Source organism: Manis pentadactyla, chromosome 10 (genome assembly GCF_030020395.1).
Source record: "Manis pentadactyla isolate mManPen7 chromosome 10, mManPen7.hap1, whole genome shotgun sequence".
Taxonomy (NCBI): domain Eukaryota; kingdom Metazoa; phylum Chordata; class Mammalia; order Pholidota; family Manidae; genus Manis; species Manis pentadactyla.
The window spans coordinates 76,377,618-76,397,471 of record NC_080028.1 but is presented as its reverse complement, the minus strand read 5'-3'; the positions used below and the strand labels follow the sequence as shown (position 1 = coordinate 76,397,471).

Here is a 19,854-nt window from a genome sequence, read left to right as displayed (position 1 = left end):
GTTGGCTATATTGTCGGGTACGGCGGAGGGTGGGCTAGATTTTGAAGTTGAGTGGAGGCTCGAGACTACCCCCGACCTGGAACTAATGCTCCCACAGATCTGATCGGTGGTTTGGTCCGGCCTGGCTTACCCGACCTGCCCGAGCTCTGCGCGCAGCGGCTCAGCGGGGCTGCGGGCGCCGCCTCCTCTCAGCTCGCCAAAGGCTGCGGCTCTTTTGTGGGTGGGGAAGGCAGAACTGACGCAGAGTGAGTGTAGGGGATGGAGACTCTGACTCCTGGCGCGGGAGACTGGGGGGAAGGGGTTGGCTCCCCAAGGTCAGGGATGGGGTGGTGGGTGCAACGTTGCTAGGAGATGTGCTTGTGCGACCCTAGCGTCGCGAAGGCACCTCTGTGTCTTCGCCACTGGCCTCGGGAACCTGCCAAGGGAAACTGCCCGACAGCCAGGAAGGGGAGGCCTGGCTTGGGGACGCTGAGATGCCGGTTTGGGGTCCTTCTGAGATATTTCTGAATCCTTTGGATCCCTAACTGTAAGTGGGAGATCAGTAGGGACGATTGCAGGGGTGCCAGAGGTGTCTCGCTGGGGAAAGCTGACCTTAACAAGGCCCCGTACAGGTTACGGAGACTTTTTAGGGTGGTGAGAACCAGCTTCTTAATTCCTTCGGTCCACAAACATTTTTGAGAACAAGTCAGAGAGACCTTGCTCCGTGACTTTGTATTCGCATCCAGGAGAAAATTAAAAAGTAAATCAGTAAGGAAGATAATAAGCAAGTGAGAAGTGTCCCCCCAAAGACAGTATTCCGGGTGAAGTGGTAGAAGACTGGGGGAGGGCCACTATAAATCAGATAAGGCTGTTGAGAGGAGGTCAGGTTTGGGGAGACAGGAGAAAAGAGGGAAGCTAGAAAATGAACTTTCTAGGTGGAGAAAAGCCAACAAGGAAGGGTTCTCAGGAAGGAAACGGCAAGAAGGCCAGGTGACTGGAGCAGAAAGAACAAGGGCCAGAGTGGTCTGTGATGGAGAAGTGTCAGGGCCTGATCAAGCAGAGCCTTGTAGTCCAAGGTAAGGGTTTGTCTCTCACTTTACGGAGGGTTTTAAGAAGGGGAGTGGCCTGATCTGATTAACATTTTTTAAAAATCACCCTTGGCTGCTGGAAGGAGAAGGGTAGAAGTTGTCAGACCTGTTAGGAGTCTGTTGCAATAGATTAAGGGAGAGGCCACAGTGGAAAGAAAATTTAATTCAGAATGTATTTTGGAAGTAGCGCTTGCAAGATTTGCTGCCAGATTGGAAGTGAAGCATATGGGAAAAGGATATCCCAAGGATGACTCCCAAGGGGAAACAATTTGGAAGGGAATATCTCAAATACCATAAATAATATCGTAAGTTTTGCTTTGAACTAGGCTTGATAAGTCTATTAACCATCCAGGCAGAGATGTCAAGAAGTTAGATAGGCAAGTCAGGGAAAAATCCATAGAGATAATAAATGCAGAGTTTTATTCCTAGATCACCTAGAAGAGGGTATAGATAAAAAGAAAGGCCCCTAAACTCCTTAGAGCGCCATACATTTAGTGATTACCCAGAGAAGAAGCCAGCTAAGGAGACTCTTGACACAGATAAGGCCTCAAAATAAAAGGAGGCTTACTCAATATACTGTATGAGTCTTCTGTAATCAGTGAGATTCATCTACCCACTAGCCAGCTTTTACTCATCCTCTAAGGCCTGTCTCAAATCTCTTCCCTCCCTTCATCTCCCAGCTGTCAATGATTTTGCACTTGTACACAGGTGGTTTGTGTCCATTATGGCAAGCCTGACTTTGTTAATTGTGTATATGTTTGACTTCGCTGTAGACTTTATCTTCTTTCTGTCCTGGCTTCTAGTACAGAGCCTTTCCCAAAGGACTCACCATGCGGTTATAGCTAGGCAGGAGCAGTGTGTTCATAAGATATCAGCCATGGACTTCAACAGCTTCTGACAAAAGGAGCTTTTTTGGCCCTGCTGCTGCCACTGCCACCACAATCTAGATTTGGTCAAAAATCTAGAAAGGGAGTCAGAAGAAGAATCAGAACATACAGGTTTCAATCTTGGATCTGCTAATGATCAGCAGAATAGCCTTGGATAAGCTCTTTGAGCTGAAGGGGTTGGCCTAGATTAGAGGCTGCAAACTGGCAAGGCAGATATTGCGTGTAAACATAATGTTCGGCCCACAAAATTATTTAAATTCTTTGTAAAATTTACATGCCAACATTTAAAAATTAGACATGGAAATCGAGATTTTCAGCTTCGTTTGAAAAATGAGACAATCTGGCAACACCAGCCTGAGGTTCCTACACAGCAACAGTTTGCTGGAGCCAATGAGCTGCTTCCGCCTTTGTATGTGGTTCAGTTCTTAAGTTTGCAAAAGGTCTGTCCCTTCCACTACCTGTCTGACCCCTTTGGGCATATGATTTGCAATTCTTGATCTAGAGCTGTGCTGACCAAATGTAGCCACTAGCTACATGTAGCTATTTAAATAAAATGTAAAATGCAGTTCCTCAGATGACTAATCATATTTTAGGTGACCAAAAAGCTACATGTGTCCCGTGGCTACCTTGTTGACAGCACAGATACAGAATATTTCCAACACTGAAGAATATTCTCTTTATTGGTCAGCACTGGACTGGAGGAACTTGAAGGTAGTCTGGGTGCTAATCCTTCCACACACATAAAAATGGATGGTCATTGCTTCTGCTCTTAAGGAACTCTGTCTAGTAAGGAGCTCCAGTCCTCTGCAGATGAGAAAAGTAGCTTGTTGGATAGTTATTTGGTAGTTGGAGGGTAATTGGAAATGGCCACAAAGGCAGGGTCTCTTTGAAAAGTGAGGTTATTTTTCCAATGGTTGGATCAAGGATCAGGTGTTAGAAAGCTCCAGCTATATATAACCTTACAACCAAAGCCCTTTTGCATTTTCCCAATTCATTTCCTTAGGCTGTTAACACAAAGGAGGGATTTAAATGTTAATTTAAATGTGTTTTGTGTTCTCCAGCCTCCCTAGTTCCTATGAATGGTGGAAATCCTGGGTGATTATGAATGAGTGACTGGCATTGATCTTTACCTTTGACCTAATTTTCATCTATTTACAGCACACACACTCCCACCTACACACTCTAACACCAACTCCTACTTGTGTTAACTGGTTCTTAACTACGTCTGACCCTTACCTTGTCTTTGTCTCTTAAAATATGTGAATAAGGAATACTTCTTTTGAATTTAGGGACTGAAACTTGGTTTCCATTTAAATTTCTATCCCTCAGGGGGAATGATAGCTGTATATTTTGGTTACAAGAGCCTGATTGGATATCCCCTTAAAAGTATAATCGTGTGTATGCTTCTGTACTGGCATATTTAGGAGTATTCTTACCTCATATGATCTTTATTTAGAGTAATTTAGAACTCAGGCATCACTATTTTTTATTTTTCCCTGTGTTCTGAAGATTCCCGTGTTGTAAGGCCTAACAATTTTCCTTTAAATAAAAACACAATCTACGTTCTCCTCCTTGCCCCCTATCTCTGACACACCATATTGTAATTTTCTGTGTAAAAAGATGCAATTTCAGAGAATAGCTGTGGTATGATTGAGTAGACCACACAAGCATATCCTGAGATTTGCAAAACAATGTGTGGCATTACACTTCCCATTTTGGATTCTAGTAACCGAAAACTTAATCCAGGACAGGAAACAACAAGCCCATAGTGTGTGTGGGTGTTTGCATGTGTTGATCGAAGGAGAGGACAGAAGACAAAGATGTATGGGGCACAGTTAAGCTTGAAGGTTGTTCGATTTCGGTAAGTAAGGATGATGCTGTTTTAAGATATGGGTGTACACCAGAAAGTAGGGAGTATAACAGTTCTAGGAGAAAAGTGCACCGAAGGATAAGCAAGGAGTAAGAGATAAAGGAAGAAAAATAGGAAGGGAAGCCTAGTCATGCCTTTGGTGTTGGCACCTATGTTGTATTTCCAGTAAGAAATCTGTGCTGTGGTCTGAAGATAAGCAGGGCCTCCGACAAGGTTATTTACTCATCTGAAGAACAATAGTCCTTTACTGTACAGGGATTATTAATGATCAGGGGGAAACAGCTTTAGGAAAATCCACTACTACCACAAAGCAATAAAATCGCCAACAGGCGGTGCATTTCTTTTCCCTCCTCTGCCAACAAAGTTTAGCACAGATAAAAGAGGCCTCATTGTTCCTCTATTTTCTCCTATTCAGGTAAATTGCCTTTGTCAACTCCCAACACTTAGTGATTTACAGGGATTATCTCATGAATATTCTTTGTCACAACTCTTTGAGGAAGGTACTATTGTTACCCCATTTTACATTTTAAGAAGGTAAGGCTCAGGAAGAAAGTCCAATTTGAAACCCGGGTTTGATCACTCCAGAGTCCATTCATTCACTGCATTATATCTTTTCTTACATATGTGGAAAACCTTTGAATGCCTCAAACTATGACAGCCATTCTCTACTCTGCTTTCTGGGGCAAGAAAATCTCTTTGCTTTGGCAACATAAGAACATTTATATTCCCCAGAGGTTTCCAAATGACAAAAGCCTTAAATTACAATTTTCAGGGTTGGTTTTAACCCCTGATCATTTGGGTGCAAAGGACCTTTTCCCCCAAAAGGATTGTTTTTCAAGTAAAAAAGTATCAGAATCCCATTTTTCTATATATTTGGTTCTGCATTTCACAGAAACATAGTAAATTATTTCAGTCCTAACTGTCTTTAAAGAACTTTAAAAGTGAAGATTACATTATAGTTGGGCAACTTATACTGCTCTAGATGGAACTAATAAGGCCTCCTTCCCAAATATTTGTCTTCAGTTTTTTCAGTGGCACCCACAGTGCCACTCTTGAAAAATCACTGTGACAGTTAAATAGTATTTTAAGATGCTCTACGGTCTTCAGTTGGGAAACCTAGTCCAATACCTCCGTGTATAATACATTATCAGAATGAGAATGGACATTACTGGTGATTATTCTGTGCGTGTAAATTTATCCTTCCAACAAGTACATTTCAAGTTCCAGCTATGTGCTAGGCCTAGGAGGATAATGAATGAGAGGTAGGTAGTCCCATCCCTTTTCTCTTCGCACCCCCAAAACACACAGTGGAGGAGGAAAGGTAAGTCGAACAGAAAATTACATTAAGTAGGATGAACATTCTGATAGGAGTATGCTAGATGTGGCCAGCGTACACGTAGCAGGGATGCTGACCCAGTCACCATGCAGAAGCACCCTGCAAAAAGTGATGGAAGCCAAAGGATGAGAACCAGCAGCTAAGCAAAGAAAGAATATTTCAGTTGTGTGAGTTGAGACCTTCATCTGGCAAAAAGGAGGGGTGCCATATCTGAGGAGATAGGGCAGCAGGACAAAAGACAGGCACTACAGGTGCACAATGAACATAAGACAGTGAATATCACTGGATGAGTTTCATAATCTCTACCCCCCGCCCCCAAACAAATTATAAAGTACAGAGAAATGTGGCTAAATTACATTGATTAGTTATGATGAGAAAAGAAATTCCACCAAGGGGTAGATCTTGAAAGAATGAAAAGAAGTATCTCCTTCCTCCTGGGGCTTGAAAGTCAGTTAATATCCTTTGCCTTTTCTCTCTTGTTTGGACTGCAACACTTTTTAGTCAGTAGAAGGCAAAGCCTCATGAGAGTCAAACATTGGAAACTGTGACATTCCTGAGACCAGAGTCATACATCTATAAATATATAGAATTAAATCTGGAGAAAGGGAATTTTCATCTCTGCTTAAACTCTTAAGTGTTCTCGCTGGTCTTTTCTCTTGATGGATTTTTCAAAGGTGGGAAAAGAAGTGAAGTGGATGAAGCCCCTAGTACCTGCATATCTTCCCATTGGCCTCCTGTAAAGCTATATCTGGACATGCCAAGTGCCCAGATGTGCTGTATAGGGTGGTGTCTGGGAGCCCACTCAGATCCTTTCACTGTACTAACGCTCTCCACAGTGAGTGACAGGGGAATGGGGTGGTGCCTTTTGTTTTGTTTGAAAAACTTTTGGTCAGGGAAATAATCATCCAACTTTCTTGGCTCGTAATCCCATCTCTCCTGTCAACAGTGGGACAAGACAAGACTCTTCTCACCATCTGCAAGATAGTAGACTCATAAGTACTTTTGATAGTTTGAAGCTCAACACATTTTAAAAGATGTAAATCAACCATGAAACTCCAACTTGCTTAAAACTTGCCAGTGTCTTCCTTCTGCTCTTAGAGTACAAATCAAACTCCTTTCCAAGATCAACCCTCCCAACCTGTGCTAGATTCTGCTCCCCTGCGGCCTCACCTCCCACCTCCCACATACATTCTTACTGCATTAACATGGAGGTTGGCTCCCACCTCATTGCCTTTATTCCTGCTGTTCCCTCTTCCTGCACCACCTAAGACTCTTCCCTTTTAGTAGGCTCCTTCATACCTTTCAGGACTGGTTCAAATGTCATTGACTACGCAAAATAACCCCCACCTCTGCTCATTCATATCCTATTCCTGTTTCATTCCTAGAGAGTGTACATTTCATTATCACAAGTTGTTTTTCTACATCTTCTGCCTCAACCACTAGAATATAGGCCCCAGGAGGGCAGAGACCATGGCTGCTTGTATATCATTGTATCCCTAGAATCACCTGTGCCTGGCACACAGTGAGTACTGAAAAAATGCTAAAAGAATGGATGGATGCTTGGGAGGAATGGGTGAGGCCTGCAGAGTGGCAGCCCTGTAATGAGCCATGGTCTCCTCTATGAAGTCAGCTCTCTCTGGAGTGTCAGCATCTGGGTTGCTAAGGGGAACAGAAGAGCAAAGCATCCAGCCAAGTGCAGAGTGTTCTCTACAGGGGCTGTTGTGTAATCTAATTCTTGAAGGGCAGTTGCAGTAGAGGGGGAGGGACAGACAGTATGTGGGAAACTTTATAAAAAGGTTATAATTCATCTGAAGGTGCAGAAAATGCGGTGTTTTGCTGTTTGTAGAAAGGGAATAGAATTGTTCTAAGCACCTAGCAAAGCCTCTGGCACAAAGAAAGTATTATTACTCTAATGAGCAAAACACAGCCCCTGCCCTCTAGGAATTCAAAGACTCTGGGAAGGAAAAGCACAATGAAATTGCAAAACAGCAAAAGCAGGCTATGGCAGAAACAGAAAGTTGCTTCAGAAAAACTTGAAAGTAAATAGGTGTCTACTAGGTAGAAGGCAAGGGTGGGTAGCAGGAAAGAGGCCTTCTGAGTAGATGGCTCTGTCAGAACAAACACCAAGGCATGGCATAGCAGGGCACCTTAGAGCAGTGGCTCCTAAACCTCTTCTTCAGACTCCACATTTACAGTTTTTACTATTATTTACCTATATTTTAAACCAACTTTAAATTTTTTATAATACATTTATTTAAAGGATGCTCTATATCACTACAAAATTGGAATCACTGTAAATCCTGGATGTGATGGGCTATTAAAACACATTAAAGAATCATAGTAAGAAATAATTGTATTGTACATCAAAAATCCTCTCCCCAAACAATCTTTGGGACACCTGCTATAGGGGAACCTTCTTCCCACTATGACCAGAAGCTAAAACACACCAGCATAACATTTTCATCAGCCTTTTCTTAGTGACTCAGGCTGCACGTGGTAGGTGCTTGGCAATTGGTAATGAACTTTATCTCTTCACTGTTTGTACGTGGGGTACGGTTTTAAGAGGCCAGTTTCCAGTCACATTTCCTTCTGAAGAGGCATATTCCATATCTCCTCTCTTTCCTCATTTTGGGGCTTGGGGGTTAAGGAGGTAAAATGAAGCAGAGTTTGAGGAATTACTTATATCAGAATAAATGTTATAAGACTAACAGTAAAAATTCTATAAGAATAGATAGACTTCATGGCCAGTTGAGACTGCAGTTCAGTTGTGGCCCTCTAAACGATTTGTTATTCCCAGTGTCATCCATAGGGAAATTCCAGCAGACCCCACTGCACTGAATCAATCCTGGTACTAGTGAAGAAGGAAAAGGGCTGCCTCTCCTTTGCATCAGTAGTGAGAAATCACTGATAGTTTAGAAGAATAAATGCTGGTGTTAAGCCATTGAATGTATAAGAAGGAAACTCTTAGGAAAAAGGCACTTTTTCTAAACAGGTTGCTTAGGAACAAAGACAAAAATGTAAACCAAAATAAAAAGAGCATTTACAAACTTTTTTATATGGCTGATTTTGTTTCTGGAATCATGAGCTTTCTATAGCATGAGATATTTTCATTTATTCATCAGCCATTTGGGGAATACTGATTATGTGCCTGGTTAGGTGCTGAGAATTCAAGCTGTAAATAAATGAATGTTACTGTCCCCATAAAGGTTAGCGTCTGTTGGGAGAAGACAAGTTAACCAGTGAGTGACTGGTAAGTGCTAGAAAGAAGAAATGCAAGGATCCCTGGAAAAATTTCAACAGAGACCTGATTGAATACATGTGGTCAGGAGAGAGGGGAAAGGATCTTCTGAGACATCGTGATTTCACTAGGAACTGAAGGATGAGTACAGGTCGGTTATGCAAAATGGAGGGGGTCACAGGAGAGCATTCTAGAAAGAGGGAATAGCATAGGTATGTACCCCTAAGGTAAGAAAGAACATGATTCCCCCCAAGAACTAAAAGAAGTCCAACAAGAAAAGAACAGAAGCATTTTTCCTTCCTTTTTATGTCAGGACTTGGAAGGGAGTGACAGGCAGCCTTGTTAATAGTACCTGATGGGGAATACAGCTTTAAACCCTTCCCTGGACTTGGTTTTTGTGGATCTCCTGATGTTGGAAAGAGAGACATCACTTGTCTTCCTTTCAGGTTGAGTTTTCAAAACCCTCAAACATTAATTAAAGCATTTTGAAAATAGTCCTATTAAGTACCAATTGTTTGTACTGCTCTTACCTCGAGCACCCTAATTGCCAGGCTGTGTATCAGATTATGGTACCTGATCAGTCACAGTTTGAACCTGTAGTTCTTAGAGCAGTAGTAAGAAACCAGTGATAGTCAGGCTTTGGAGAAGGTTGCTGCTGTTTTAATATGCCAGACCTCCTTCACCCTCAAGTGTCATGCCGGCAAGGAAGTTTTATCTGTTAATGACGAGGAAGTGAAGCAATCATTAATAGAAATTAGTTACAGACATCCTGTCCTCACAGGATCTGACTCACTTATTTTCATACGAAACCATGGAGTTTTAGGGAAAGCCAGAAACTCAGAAACCTGTTTCCTTACCAGGAAAAATGTCATAATTTCATCTGGGTTTTTATTACAATTAGCCACAAAGCATGTTGTTCTCTTGGTTTTTATGAATTCCTTTAAAGCATTTTTACTATGAAGCATCATGGACGTCAGAATTGGTGTTAACATAACTTTGGTCATCTTAACTTTTGAATCAGGTGAATAGTGCTTTCAAGGCTTACATCAAATGGTTAAACCTTTGTTCTTAATTGCTCAAGAAAGGTTACCAGGGTCAGGATAAGTAGGAGGGGCAATGATATTTTAAAGAAAATCCCTGTAAGGTGGAGTCTTTGCAGGTACTTAGAATGTTTAGATACATGTCTGTCCAGCTGCCATATGCATTCCTTAGCTGTCCAAACTCTCATAAGCTCTGGGCCACCCTAAAGCATACAATCTCCATGTCTTACCTCTCTTCCTTTAGGTTGGAAGTGGGCCTTGTTCCCAAAGGGCTGTGAACAGTTTACTTCCTGATCCTGATGAGCCTGTTTGAGGAAAGCCTAGGACTCATAATGAGGTATCCCGGTGCCTGGCCCTGCTACTTGCTCACCAACTCTGTCCTGCTTGTCTTCCCAGTCTGCCCATTTATTAATGGCAGTACAGTATTCTTTCTCCTAAATCTGACGAACCAGTCATCAAGTAGTGGGACTTTTTTTTTTTCCTCTATCTTCCCTGAAATTCTTTTGAATGTAGAAGTAAATAGTAAAGAAATAGGCTGAAGTTTTTACTTAAGTTCAAAACAAAAAGGAAACACCTACTGTCCATTATCAAGAGAAAAGACAAGTATATTAGGAAATCTTCATACAGTGAGTTGAATTGCAGTAGTGAGAATATATGAACTAGAGATACATGGAACAACATGCATGAATCTTACAAGTATGGGCCAAAACTCATTGCAGAAGGACATAATACCTTTTGTAGGAGTTTTTAAATTTGCTAAGAGATACTATATAATATTAAGTGTAGAGATATGTGTGGGAAAGATAACAATTCAGGATAGTGGTTTCTTCTAGGAGGAGGAAGAATAATTTGATTTGGAAGGGATACAATGGGGTTTTCAACTATATAATTTATTTTTTAAGTTCCACTGTGAATATATGACTTATTTTTATATCTTTTTGAATATCTGCAATATTTCATAATAAAAATAGCTTGAAGGAATTTAATTTTTAAAAATATAGTTAACATTAGGGAATATTCTCAGGTGGGGTCTCAGTCAAGTTCTCTGAAATTAAAACTGATATTTAAGAGTAAAAACTCAGAAGGGTTACAAGATCTTCAGTCATCAAAGATTTCAGTTATACTTACTGTACAGTTCTTACTGTGGACAAGGAAATAGACTAACAATTTGAGAAATATTTTCAACAAGGTTATGAGGAGCTAGAAGGGAGGCCGGAGCCTGAGGACCCATTTTGTTTGGCCTCCATGGCACTGTCTTGCAAAAATAATGAGTTAGTGTCTTCTGAGATTTCACATTTTAAGAATCTGGACTGCCACTTACTATTAAACTACCAGGCATCCCTCGACCCTCATTTTTACATGGCAGCAGCTGGCTTGGGCTAATTAGTAACCCTTCCCTTTCAAGTGGGCATATTTTGTCCAGTTGGACACTGTCCCACTGAGCCAAGTTCCCTCATTTTGTTACCTGCCAGGCTGCAGAAACACTTGAGTTTGCAGCCCTTGCATTAAATTCAGGTTCTACTTGAACTCAATTATTCAGTTCAGTAATATATACTCAGTTATATAGGATTTTTCAGTTATTCAAAAATTTTCCTTCTCCTAGGCACTCAGGTTAGGGATGTAATTCTATCAGAATACACACTAAAAGCATCATTCGTAAGATACTCTGGTGATGACTTTACCGGTTTAAATAATAGTGAAGTATAAATTTCGGCTTTGCCATGTTTACAAAAATGGCTGTTAGAGTAAACAGCAATCCTCAACCATGGGATGAAGCCCAAGACAGCCAAGAGATAGCCGGTATTCCTACAATGCCATTCTGGTAATGCTATCAAACAGATTTGTTAAGAAAGAGCAATTATTTCTAGACTAATTAAAGAGCTTAATTTTAAAAAGTGTACAATCTGCCTGGCTGCCTACTGTCAAATTGAATTTTATGCAAATTCTCTCCTATTTTGGTGGGTCTGAAGATGACAACAGCAACACGACAGGAAGTTCTTGGCCTCTACCGAAGAATTTTCAGGCTTGCGAGGAAATGGCAGGCGGCATCAGGGCAGACGGAAGACACCATTAAAGAAAAACAGTACATATTAAATGAAGCCAGAACGCTGTTTGAGAAAAACAAAAATGTAAGTAGGCCCCAATTGGCGATTGTAAGGAGGAGAGCAGTTTCTTGTGGTGTTTGTTCACATCTTTTCTGTCCTAAAATTGAGAGGACTGAGCAGCAGTAGTCCCAGGAGTGTGGTGTGTGGCAGGAAGGGGTGAGAGGTGCAGCCTAGCCAGCTTGCCCAACCACTGGGAAGCAGAGCCCAGCCCAGGTTTCTCTCTTCACTTGTTTCAGGTCTCAGTCCAGCTGGTAAATGACTCAATATCCTCAGAAGACCCCCATCAGCCAAGTGACGGGAGTCAGGCCAGGGAGAGTTTTCAGAGAAGGAGCCTTTCCTCACACACTGTGCCTTTTGCCAGCCATTCCCGCAAAAGGTGTGCAGTTAAATTTTTTTTTTCAATACAGGAACTTCAAAACCTCCAAATATAAACCTATTCAGAGGGAAAAGAATAGGATTAAAACACAGGGTTCCCTTCTTAACTTGGCTTTGAACTCCAGCCTCTTTGGCTGGCAGACTGAGCGTGCCCCTTGAGACTACAGAATTCGGTAAAATAGTGCCTCCATTAGCTAGTCTAACGGAACCACACACCCAGACATCAGGGACACAAAAACCATTTCTGAGAGACTTGATTTGACCATCCCAACAAACCATTAAGCATTAGCTGTTAGCTCCTTGGGAAGACTGCTGGCACTAAGTAAAGAAAGAGGCTTTCAGCTTCTGACTTTTCTTGCCTCCTTCTCATTGATCTCGTGGATTCAGTGCTGTCACTGTTCCCCTCATGAAACTTCCTGACAATCCACTGTCTTTACTTTTCCCTCTCTGACCCCTGTCTTTGTCTCCTGTGTGGCCTTGTCTTCTCCACACACCCTCCTGCCAGCTGTAGGAGCCCCTGAAGATCAGTCCTGTGCACTGAGGTGCAAGGAACCTGTAATCACTTATGGTTCTAGCTCCTATATCTGAATACCCAGCCTCGGCCTCTCACCAGCCACCTGAAGGACCCCACCACAAGCATAATGGACCAAAGCAGAGCCATTTTCCACAAGAATGCCTCCCCTTCCCAGCTTGCCTGTTTCTGTCATAGTTCTTATTACTACTCTGTAACTCATTGCTCTCATTCTCTCACCCAACCAGTGTTTGAGGGCCCACCATGATCAAACACTGGACTAGACGTTGGGGGTATAAAATGAGAAAAACCAAGACAGGATCCCTCAAAGATGTTTCAGAGTTAGATGGAAAGGTAAAATTACAATTGGTATAAGTGTAGGAAAAAAACCCTCCTGATTTATAGTACTTCCCCTTCTCAATATCCCCCAAGCCTCCCTGCTCATAAAACCAGCCTGCCTGTGAAGCTTCTCTCTGCCCTTCTGACCCTCCTCCAGCTTCTCCAGACTTTTTATGCTCTTGGCATAGACCATGCATGTCAACCAGAGTGTATATACTCTGTGAAGTCCTTCAGTAGTCTTCTGAGGAACGGAAATCAAATGTTGCAAGTGCTGTTTCTATTTATTTTTACTGCATACTTTTAAAATGTCTATTTTGTGTACACAATGAACTTATAAATACATTTATAAATCAGTATGAGTACACATATGGGAGCTATGAGCTCCAGAATTTTTTATTGAAAGAAATAGATTATCAAAAAGTTTGGAGACCACTTACTTATACCAACTCCTAAGTAGTTGGTCATATTCTTCTTTTCTTCTTGCTTCCTTTTGGTTTGGTTCTGGTCTCCTCAACCAGATTGTCAGTTCCTTGAGCACGTAGAAAATGTATTATACTTTTCTTGTATATCCCATAGGCCCTGCCTTGTGGATGTCATTAACTTAGTGAGCATTTACAGATATTTTGATTCAAATGACCTTCTTCAGGAAGTCTTCCTCAATTTCTCTGCCCTCACCCAGTCCCATGATAGCCACCTATTTGGAATTCCTGTATAAAGTCTGTAACAACCATTGTTCTTACTGATTACATACCACTGTGCCTTTTCTATAACTTCATGTGTCAGAGTTGTTGTTCTGCTTAGGTAATAACCTTGATGGCTGAAGGTAGGGACCATGGCCTTGCAGTGTCCAATGCTGGGGATATCACAGTGGTGTGTGCCCAGTTAACCTTTGCAGGCTCACTCACCTGAGGACTGCTCAAAATCCTTTTGGGCTTATAGTTATGGCAGTAATCAATCCTTCCTTAGCCTCTGCTTGAACTGGGCCAGTGTAGTGTGAGCCAGAGTGAAGTATATGTGCCATTGATGGCACATGAGTGCGGTGTTTTAGTGTGTACGTGGGGTGATTACATGGGTTTTTAATTTTACCATATGTATTTTTTTTACCATGTTATAGAAAGAAAATAGAATATTAGACAATTTTACAAATACTGTGCTGAGGAAACAGTATATTTAAAGAAAAAAATTAATGTTAGGTGGTATGTGGATATGGCAAAATCATGCAGCAGCCTCTGAATGAATTTTGAAAATTCTAACCCAGATTTGTTCATATGGGCAGCTGACAGCCCAGGAGTCCTCAGTCCCCTTACTTTATCTGACATCTTTATCAGTGATGTCTTTATCCCCAGTCCCTCAAGCAGACATTAAGTCATTTCTTATATCCTCACTTGCTATAAGAACTTAATAATAATCCAAAGGTATGTCATGAATTGCTCTGAATCCTAATGGGCAAATGTAAACATGGAAATCTATTCCTAAGGTAGACGGCTTCTGAAAAACACAGAGGTTAGAAAGCTGAGCCTCTGCCCCAAAGGACTCAGCTGTAGTTCTGTGCATTGCAGTCCCTGGCACTGTTCTCTGCTTCAAGAGGTACAATAGGACAGAAAAGCCCTTGCAGTTTTCCAGCCATGTCAGCCCAGACTTCACTGTGGATATCATCTGGGTTTGATGTAATCCCAGCTCTGCTTTGAGGCCCACTTGCTTGCACACTCTTAACAGAGCCTTCTGTTGCCTTACTTTCCATCCTTGGAATGAAAGGGTTCCTCCCCTTCTCCTACCTGGCTTTCTGTTTTCAGAAAAACCTTTCATTCATTTAGTTGAACCTAGACTGCCACAATTTGACTCTCTTGGAATTTCAAAAGCCAATTCTCTCTTTTACTAATGAGCAAGGCAGTTTAAAGTTCAAAATAAGAGGTGGATCATTCTCCAGTGTCTTACTCAGGGGTTTCTACAAAACACTTGCTGAAACATTTGGGTTAAAGTTTGATCAACATGGGGAAGGTATGGAAGATCACTCCCATTCAGTGTTGGTGGGAATATAAATTGGTGCAACATCTCAGAGGAAATTTGATTCTAGAAGGGGTAATCTGTGAGAATTAAAAATGCATGAATATATGCCCTTTGACCCAGCAGTTCTCTCTAGGAATTTAATTATATTTGATTATATTTGCCTGTGAGCCAAAAAAAAAATTTTTTAAGAAAAATCCATAACAGAATTGTTTATAATGGCAGAAGCCTGGAAATAACCTAAATGTCCATCAGTAGATTAGTTTAGCTAATTTCCAGCAGAAGGCTGGAATTTTGTGCAGCTTTTAAAAAGAATGCAACTACTTTATATGTGTAAATATAGGAGGAGCTTCAAGTTGTTAGAGCAAAAAGTAAGGTTCAGAACAAAGTGAGCTATCATTTGTGTGAAGCCTTAGTAAACTAGAATAGAGAGTCCAGATATAAACCCAATGGTCAATTAATATACAATAAAGGAGCCATGGACATACAATGGGGAAATGACAGCCTCTTCAACAGCTGGTGTTGGCAAAACTGGACAGCTACATGTAAGAGAATGAAACTGGATCATTGTCTAACCCCATACACAAAAGTAAATTTGAAATGGATTAAAGACCTGAATGTAAGTCATGAAACCATAAAACTCTTAGAAAAAAACAGGAAAAATCTCTTGGACATAAACATGAGCAACTTCTTCATGAACATATCTCCCCGGGCAAGGAAAACAAAAGCAAAAATGAACAAGTGGGACTATATGAAGCTGAAAAGCTTCTGTACAGCAAAGGACACCACTAATAGAACAAAAAGGCATCCTACAGTATGGGAGAATATATTCATAAACGACAGATCCGATAAAGGGTTGACATCCAAAATATATGAAGAGCTCACCCACCTCAACAAACAAAAAGCAAATAATCCAATTAAAAAATGGGTGGAGGATCTGAACAGATATTTCTCCAAAGAAGAAATTCAGATGGCCAACAGACACATGAAAAGATGCTCCACATCGTTAGTGATCAGAGAAATGCAAATTAAAACCACAATAAGATATCACCTCACACCAGTAAGGATCGCCACCATCCAAAAGACAAACAACAACAAATGTTGGCGAGGATGTGGAGAAAGGGGAACCCTCCTACACTGCTGGTGGGAATGTAAACTAGTTCAGCCATTGTGGAAAGCAGTATGGAGGTTCCTCAAAAAGCTCAAAATAGAAATACCATTTGACCCAGGAATTCCATTCCTAGGAATTTACCCTAAGAATGCAGCAGCCCAGTTTGAAAAAGACATATGCACACCTATGTTTATCTCAGCACTATTTACAATAGCCAAGAAATGGAAGCAACCTAAGTGTCCATCAGTAGATGAATGGATAAAGAAGATGTGGTACATATACACAATAGAGTATTATTCAGCCATAAGAAGAAAACAAATCCTACCATTTGCAGCAACATGGATGGAGCTAGAGGGTATTATGCTCAGTGAAATAAGCCAGGCAGAGAAAGACAAGTACCAAATGATTTCACTCATCTGTGGAGTATAAGAACAAAGAAAAAAACTGAAGGAGCAAAACAGCAGCAGACTCACAGAACCCAAGAATGGACTAACAGTTACCAAAGGGAAAGGGACTGGGGAGGATGGGTCAGAAGGGAGGGATAAGGGGGCGGGGGGAAGAAAGGAGGCACTACGATTGGCATGTATATGTGGCAGGGGGCACGGGGAGGGCTGTACAACACAGAGAAGACAAGTAGTGCTTCTACAGCATCTAACTACGCTGATGGACAGTGACTAATGGGGTATGTGGGGGGGACTTAGTGATGGGGGGAGTCTAGTAAACATAACGTTCCTCATGTAATTGTAGATTAATGATACCAAAATAAAAATATATAAAAAGCCTAAGTATATACATGTATGCTTACATATGCATAGAATACCTATTCCTGGAAGGACAAACAAGAAACTCATAATTGTCCTTGAGAAGGGGAACTTCTCAAGACAGGTAAGAAGGAGATGGTTTTTATATATTATAGCCTTTGGTATTATTTGAATGACTTTTTTACCATGTGCTTATATTACCTATTTCAGTAATTTTTTTAAGTTTATAGTAAATTTTATATTAAATTGCTTTTTTCAAATTATCAGTATTTAATTCACTGGTTGGGGAACCAAAAAAGTTTAAGAAAATGCACGTCTGTGCTATATGTAGCATTAGAAAGATGCTAATAACGTCACCTATTTTCCTCTTTTAATAGCTCACAGACACAGACCTGATTAAACAGTGTATAGATGAATGCACAGCCAGGATTGAAATTGGACTACATTACAAGATTCCTTATCCTAGGCCAGTAAGTGTGACTCCAGTTAACATGTGGTGGGTAGTTTCCTCGTTAACACAGTTATTTCCAAGAATGCATACCAAGAGGGCTAGTGTTTACCAAGAAGTCTAGAACTACTATAGGAGGCATGTTGTAAATAAGCTGTCCTTGCATGCCACCAGCCCATTATAGCAAACTAAAGAGTCAATGAATACCTTATTTCTCCTTTGTAGACAACTTTCCCACATACAGAAGGGAAAGCCAACTCACATTTATATAGCTTCTCTTCTTTTACCATTATTTGGAAATATATTTATTTTCCTTATTATAAAAGACAGATTTGTTAATAAAATAATAAAGTTCAAGCATTAAAGGGATGCATAAGATAGAAAATGAAAGATGTCAAAAATTCTAACCCTGTGGAGGTGACCACTCTGTTAGGTTGGGCTATATGATATTGCCAGTAGTCTACTCTTGATCTACAAAAACAGCAATTTTATATTGTATTAGCTTAACCTAATTTTTGGTAATATATCCTTTTAGTCTCTTTTTCTATATTCATATATATACATTTTCCTAAAGTACATGGGATCCTGGGTGTACTATTGCCAACTTACTTCATTTAATCTCTGCTGCACACCTTTGCCTCTGTCTTTTTTAAATGGTTGCATTGTATCCAGTTGTAAGAATGTGCCATAATTTAACCAGCATCCTTTTCGTTGGCATTTGAGTTGGTCCCAGCTTTCCACTATGCACAGAACATCTGTGTACACACACATTTTTTTTCTCACTTTCTTTGGATTCTTCTCATCTCACTGGATCTGTGATCATTTTTTCTCCATGCAGGCGGTATAGCAAAGAAGAGCACAAGCTCTGGAATCAGGCAGATCTGGGTTCAAATCCTGGCTCCACCTCTTAATGTATAATCTTGAGCAAGTTATTTAACTTCTGAGCCTCCATTTTATCATTATAAATATTGGAGTATTTCCTTAGGTTATTTTAAGGATTAATGTGTGTAAAGATTTTAAGGATTAATGAATCAGTATAGATTTAGTGCTTAGCAGAGAGCATGGTACTTAGTAAACTCTCAATGAATATAAACTGCTACAATGATTATAATTCTTAATATCATCATTATTCTTATTCTTATTCTTCAGATTCATGTGCCTCCAATGGGCCTTACCCCACTACGAGGCCGAGGATTTAGAAGCCAGGAAAAACTGAGGAAACTTTCCAAACCAGTATATCTCAAGTCTCACGATGAGGTTTCCTAACCCAAAAGAAAATTTATTTCTCAGGATGATGAGCCAACTTGGTCTTGAATATAAACCAGATGACAAAACCCTTTTCCTTGATTAGGGGCAAAAATTCAGATATTTTCTTAAAAACCTCCAAAATATTGGTACTCACCCTACGATGTGTGCTCACACATCCCTACAGTTGGCCAGGATCTTGCTGCCAGAGTGGACAGCACTAACCCTAAAGTCCTGGACTTTACACCCTCACTGAAGCACCATTTGGAAACAAGACAAAGGCCTGTAGGAGGAAGACTAAAAAACGACAGTTTTTCAGGGGAATGCCATTCACTAGACATGCCAGCTGACACACAGAAATTAGCCAGATACTGGAATTTCTCATGGCTACTCTAAAAATATATACTACCCTCAGAATAGTTTTAGACATTTTTTTTTTCAGGTTACAGATTTGCTTGAAAGTGGGAGTTTTTTGTGTGTTTTGTTGTCTTTGCACCCTTCCAGCTTCCAGATAAGCTCACCTTAAAAAGTGCATCACTATAGGTATGTTCACCAATTTTGATGATGGTTTCATGGGTATATACATGTGTCAAAACTTGTAAACTGCATGTTAATTAGCCTCAATAAAGCTATTTAAGAAGTTGTGAATAATTGTCCAAAAAATACAAAAAAAAAAAAGTGCATCACACTGGACTGATCATGGGTTGTCATGGGGATTTTATGAGACCCATCCCTGCCCCTGAGATATATATACACAAAAGCACGTCTTAAATTCATATGTTACTTTATCTTAAATCTGTGATTAGTTAGGTTGAACTAAGGATCAGAAAGGCTCACCTGAAACTCACACTACATGCATTATGAGTATTTTACCTTAATATAATTAGAAAGTACCTGGGCTAAGCTGGCTTTCAAATAATGTTTAAACAGAAATGGAACAAAGAGATCAAAACACAAAGGATTTACATGAAGAGTCAGCTGAGGTTCCCAAGGCAAGTCATTTGTACACAGCATCATTCCCTCTTACCTCTAAAGAGGATGAGCATCAGCAGAGAAAACAAATCTCTATCAATTTTGTTATCTGTATTCTTTTCCAAAATGGCCTTGTGACTAATAAAAGCAGCAGTTGATATCTTCCTGCCTGTACCTAGATTTAGGATATCCTTGCCACTCAGATCCTCTAATTCAAAGTAAGTGTTATATTTCAATCTCAAAACATGTTTCTGTGAACAGGAGCATACTATTTCATGTTCAGGGAAAAGTACTACAGGATTTGGTAATGACACGGAGAACAAATAATACTGTATCAGTGGAGTAATAGCATATGCATACTTAACACAACTGCAAATACAGACCTATGGTGAAGAGAGACAGGGAAATTTAAATGTTTTGACAGGTGTGTGGGCCACTCAGCACATACCCCACTGTAGCTTGAATTGGGAGACATGAATCTGCCGTTCCATCAGTCACTCTCCTTCCATCTGGTCTCTGTAGAAGTATCTCCGTATCCAGAGGTG

At 40.6% G+C, this 19,854-nt stretch overlaps 1 protein-coding gene across 1 annotated transcript; it reads left to right on the top strand.

The window, feature by feature from the left end:
- Window positions 1-32: 32 nt before the first annotated feature.
- On the top strand, window positions 33-19,473 carry LYRM1 (LYR motif containing 1). Its single transcript, XM_036899400.2, has 5 exons — window positions 33-245; window positions 915-1,055; window positions 11,409-11,567; window positions 17,022-17,114; window positions 18,242-19,473. Exons 3-5 carry the CDS (start codon window positions 11,409-11,411, stop codon window positions 18,356-18,358), a joined length of 369 nt encoding a protein of 122 aa, XP_036755295.1. The 5' UTR covers window positions 33-245; window positions 915-1,055; the 3' UTR covers window positions 18,359-19,473.
- The last annotated feature ends 381 nt before the right edge of the window (window positions 19,474-19,854 follow it).

What these genes read in the sequence shown, in the direction of transcription:
- LYRM1 (XM_036899400.2), top strand. Translation starts at nt 11,409, where the DNA reads ATGACAACAGCAACACGACAGGAAGTTCTTGGCCTCTACCGAAGAATT. An exon ending in TGTTTGAGAAAAACAAAAAT is followed by an intron (nt 11,568 to 17,021) that starts GTAAGTAGGCCC and finishes CTCTTTTAATAG; the next exon opens with CTCACAGACACAGACCTGAT. An exon ending in AGATTCCTTATCCTAGGCCA is followed by an intron (nt 17,115 to 18,241) that starts GTAAGTGTGACT and finishes CTTATTCTTCAG; the next exon opens with ATTCATGTGCCTCCAATGGG.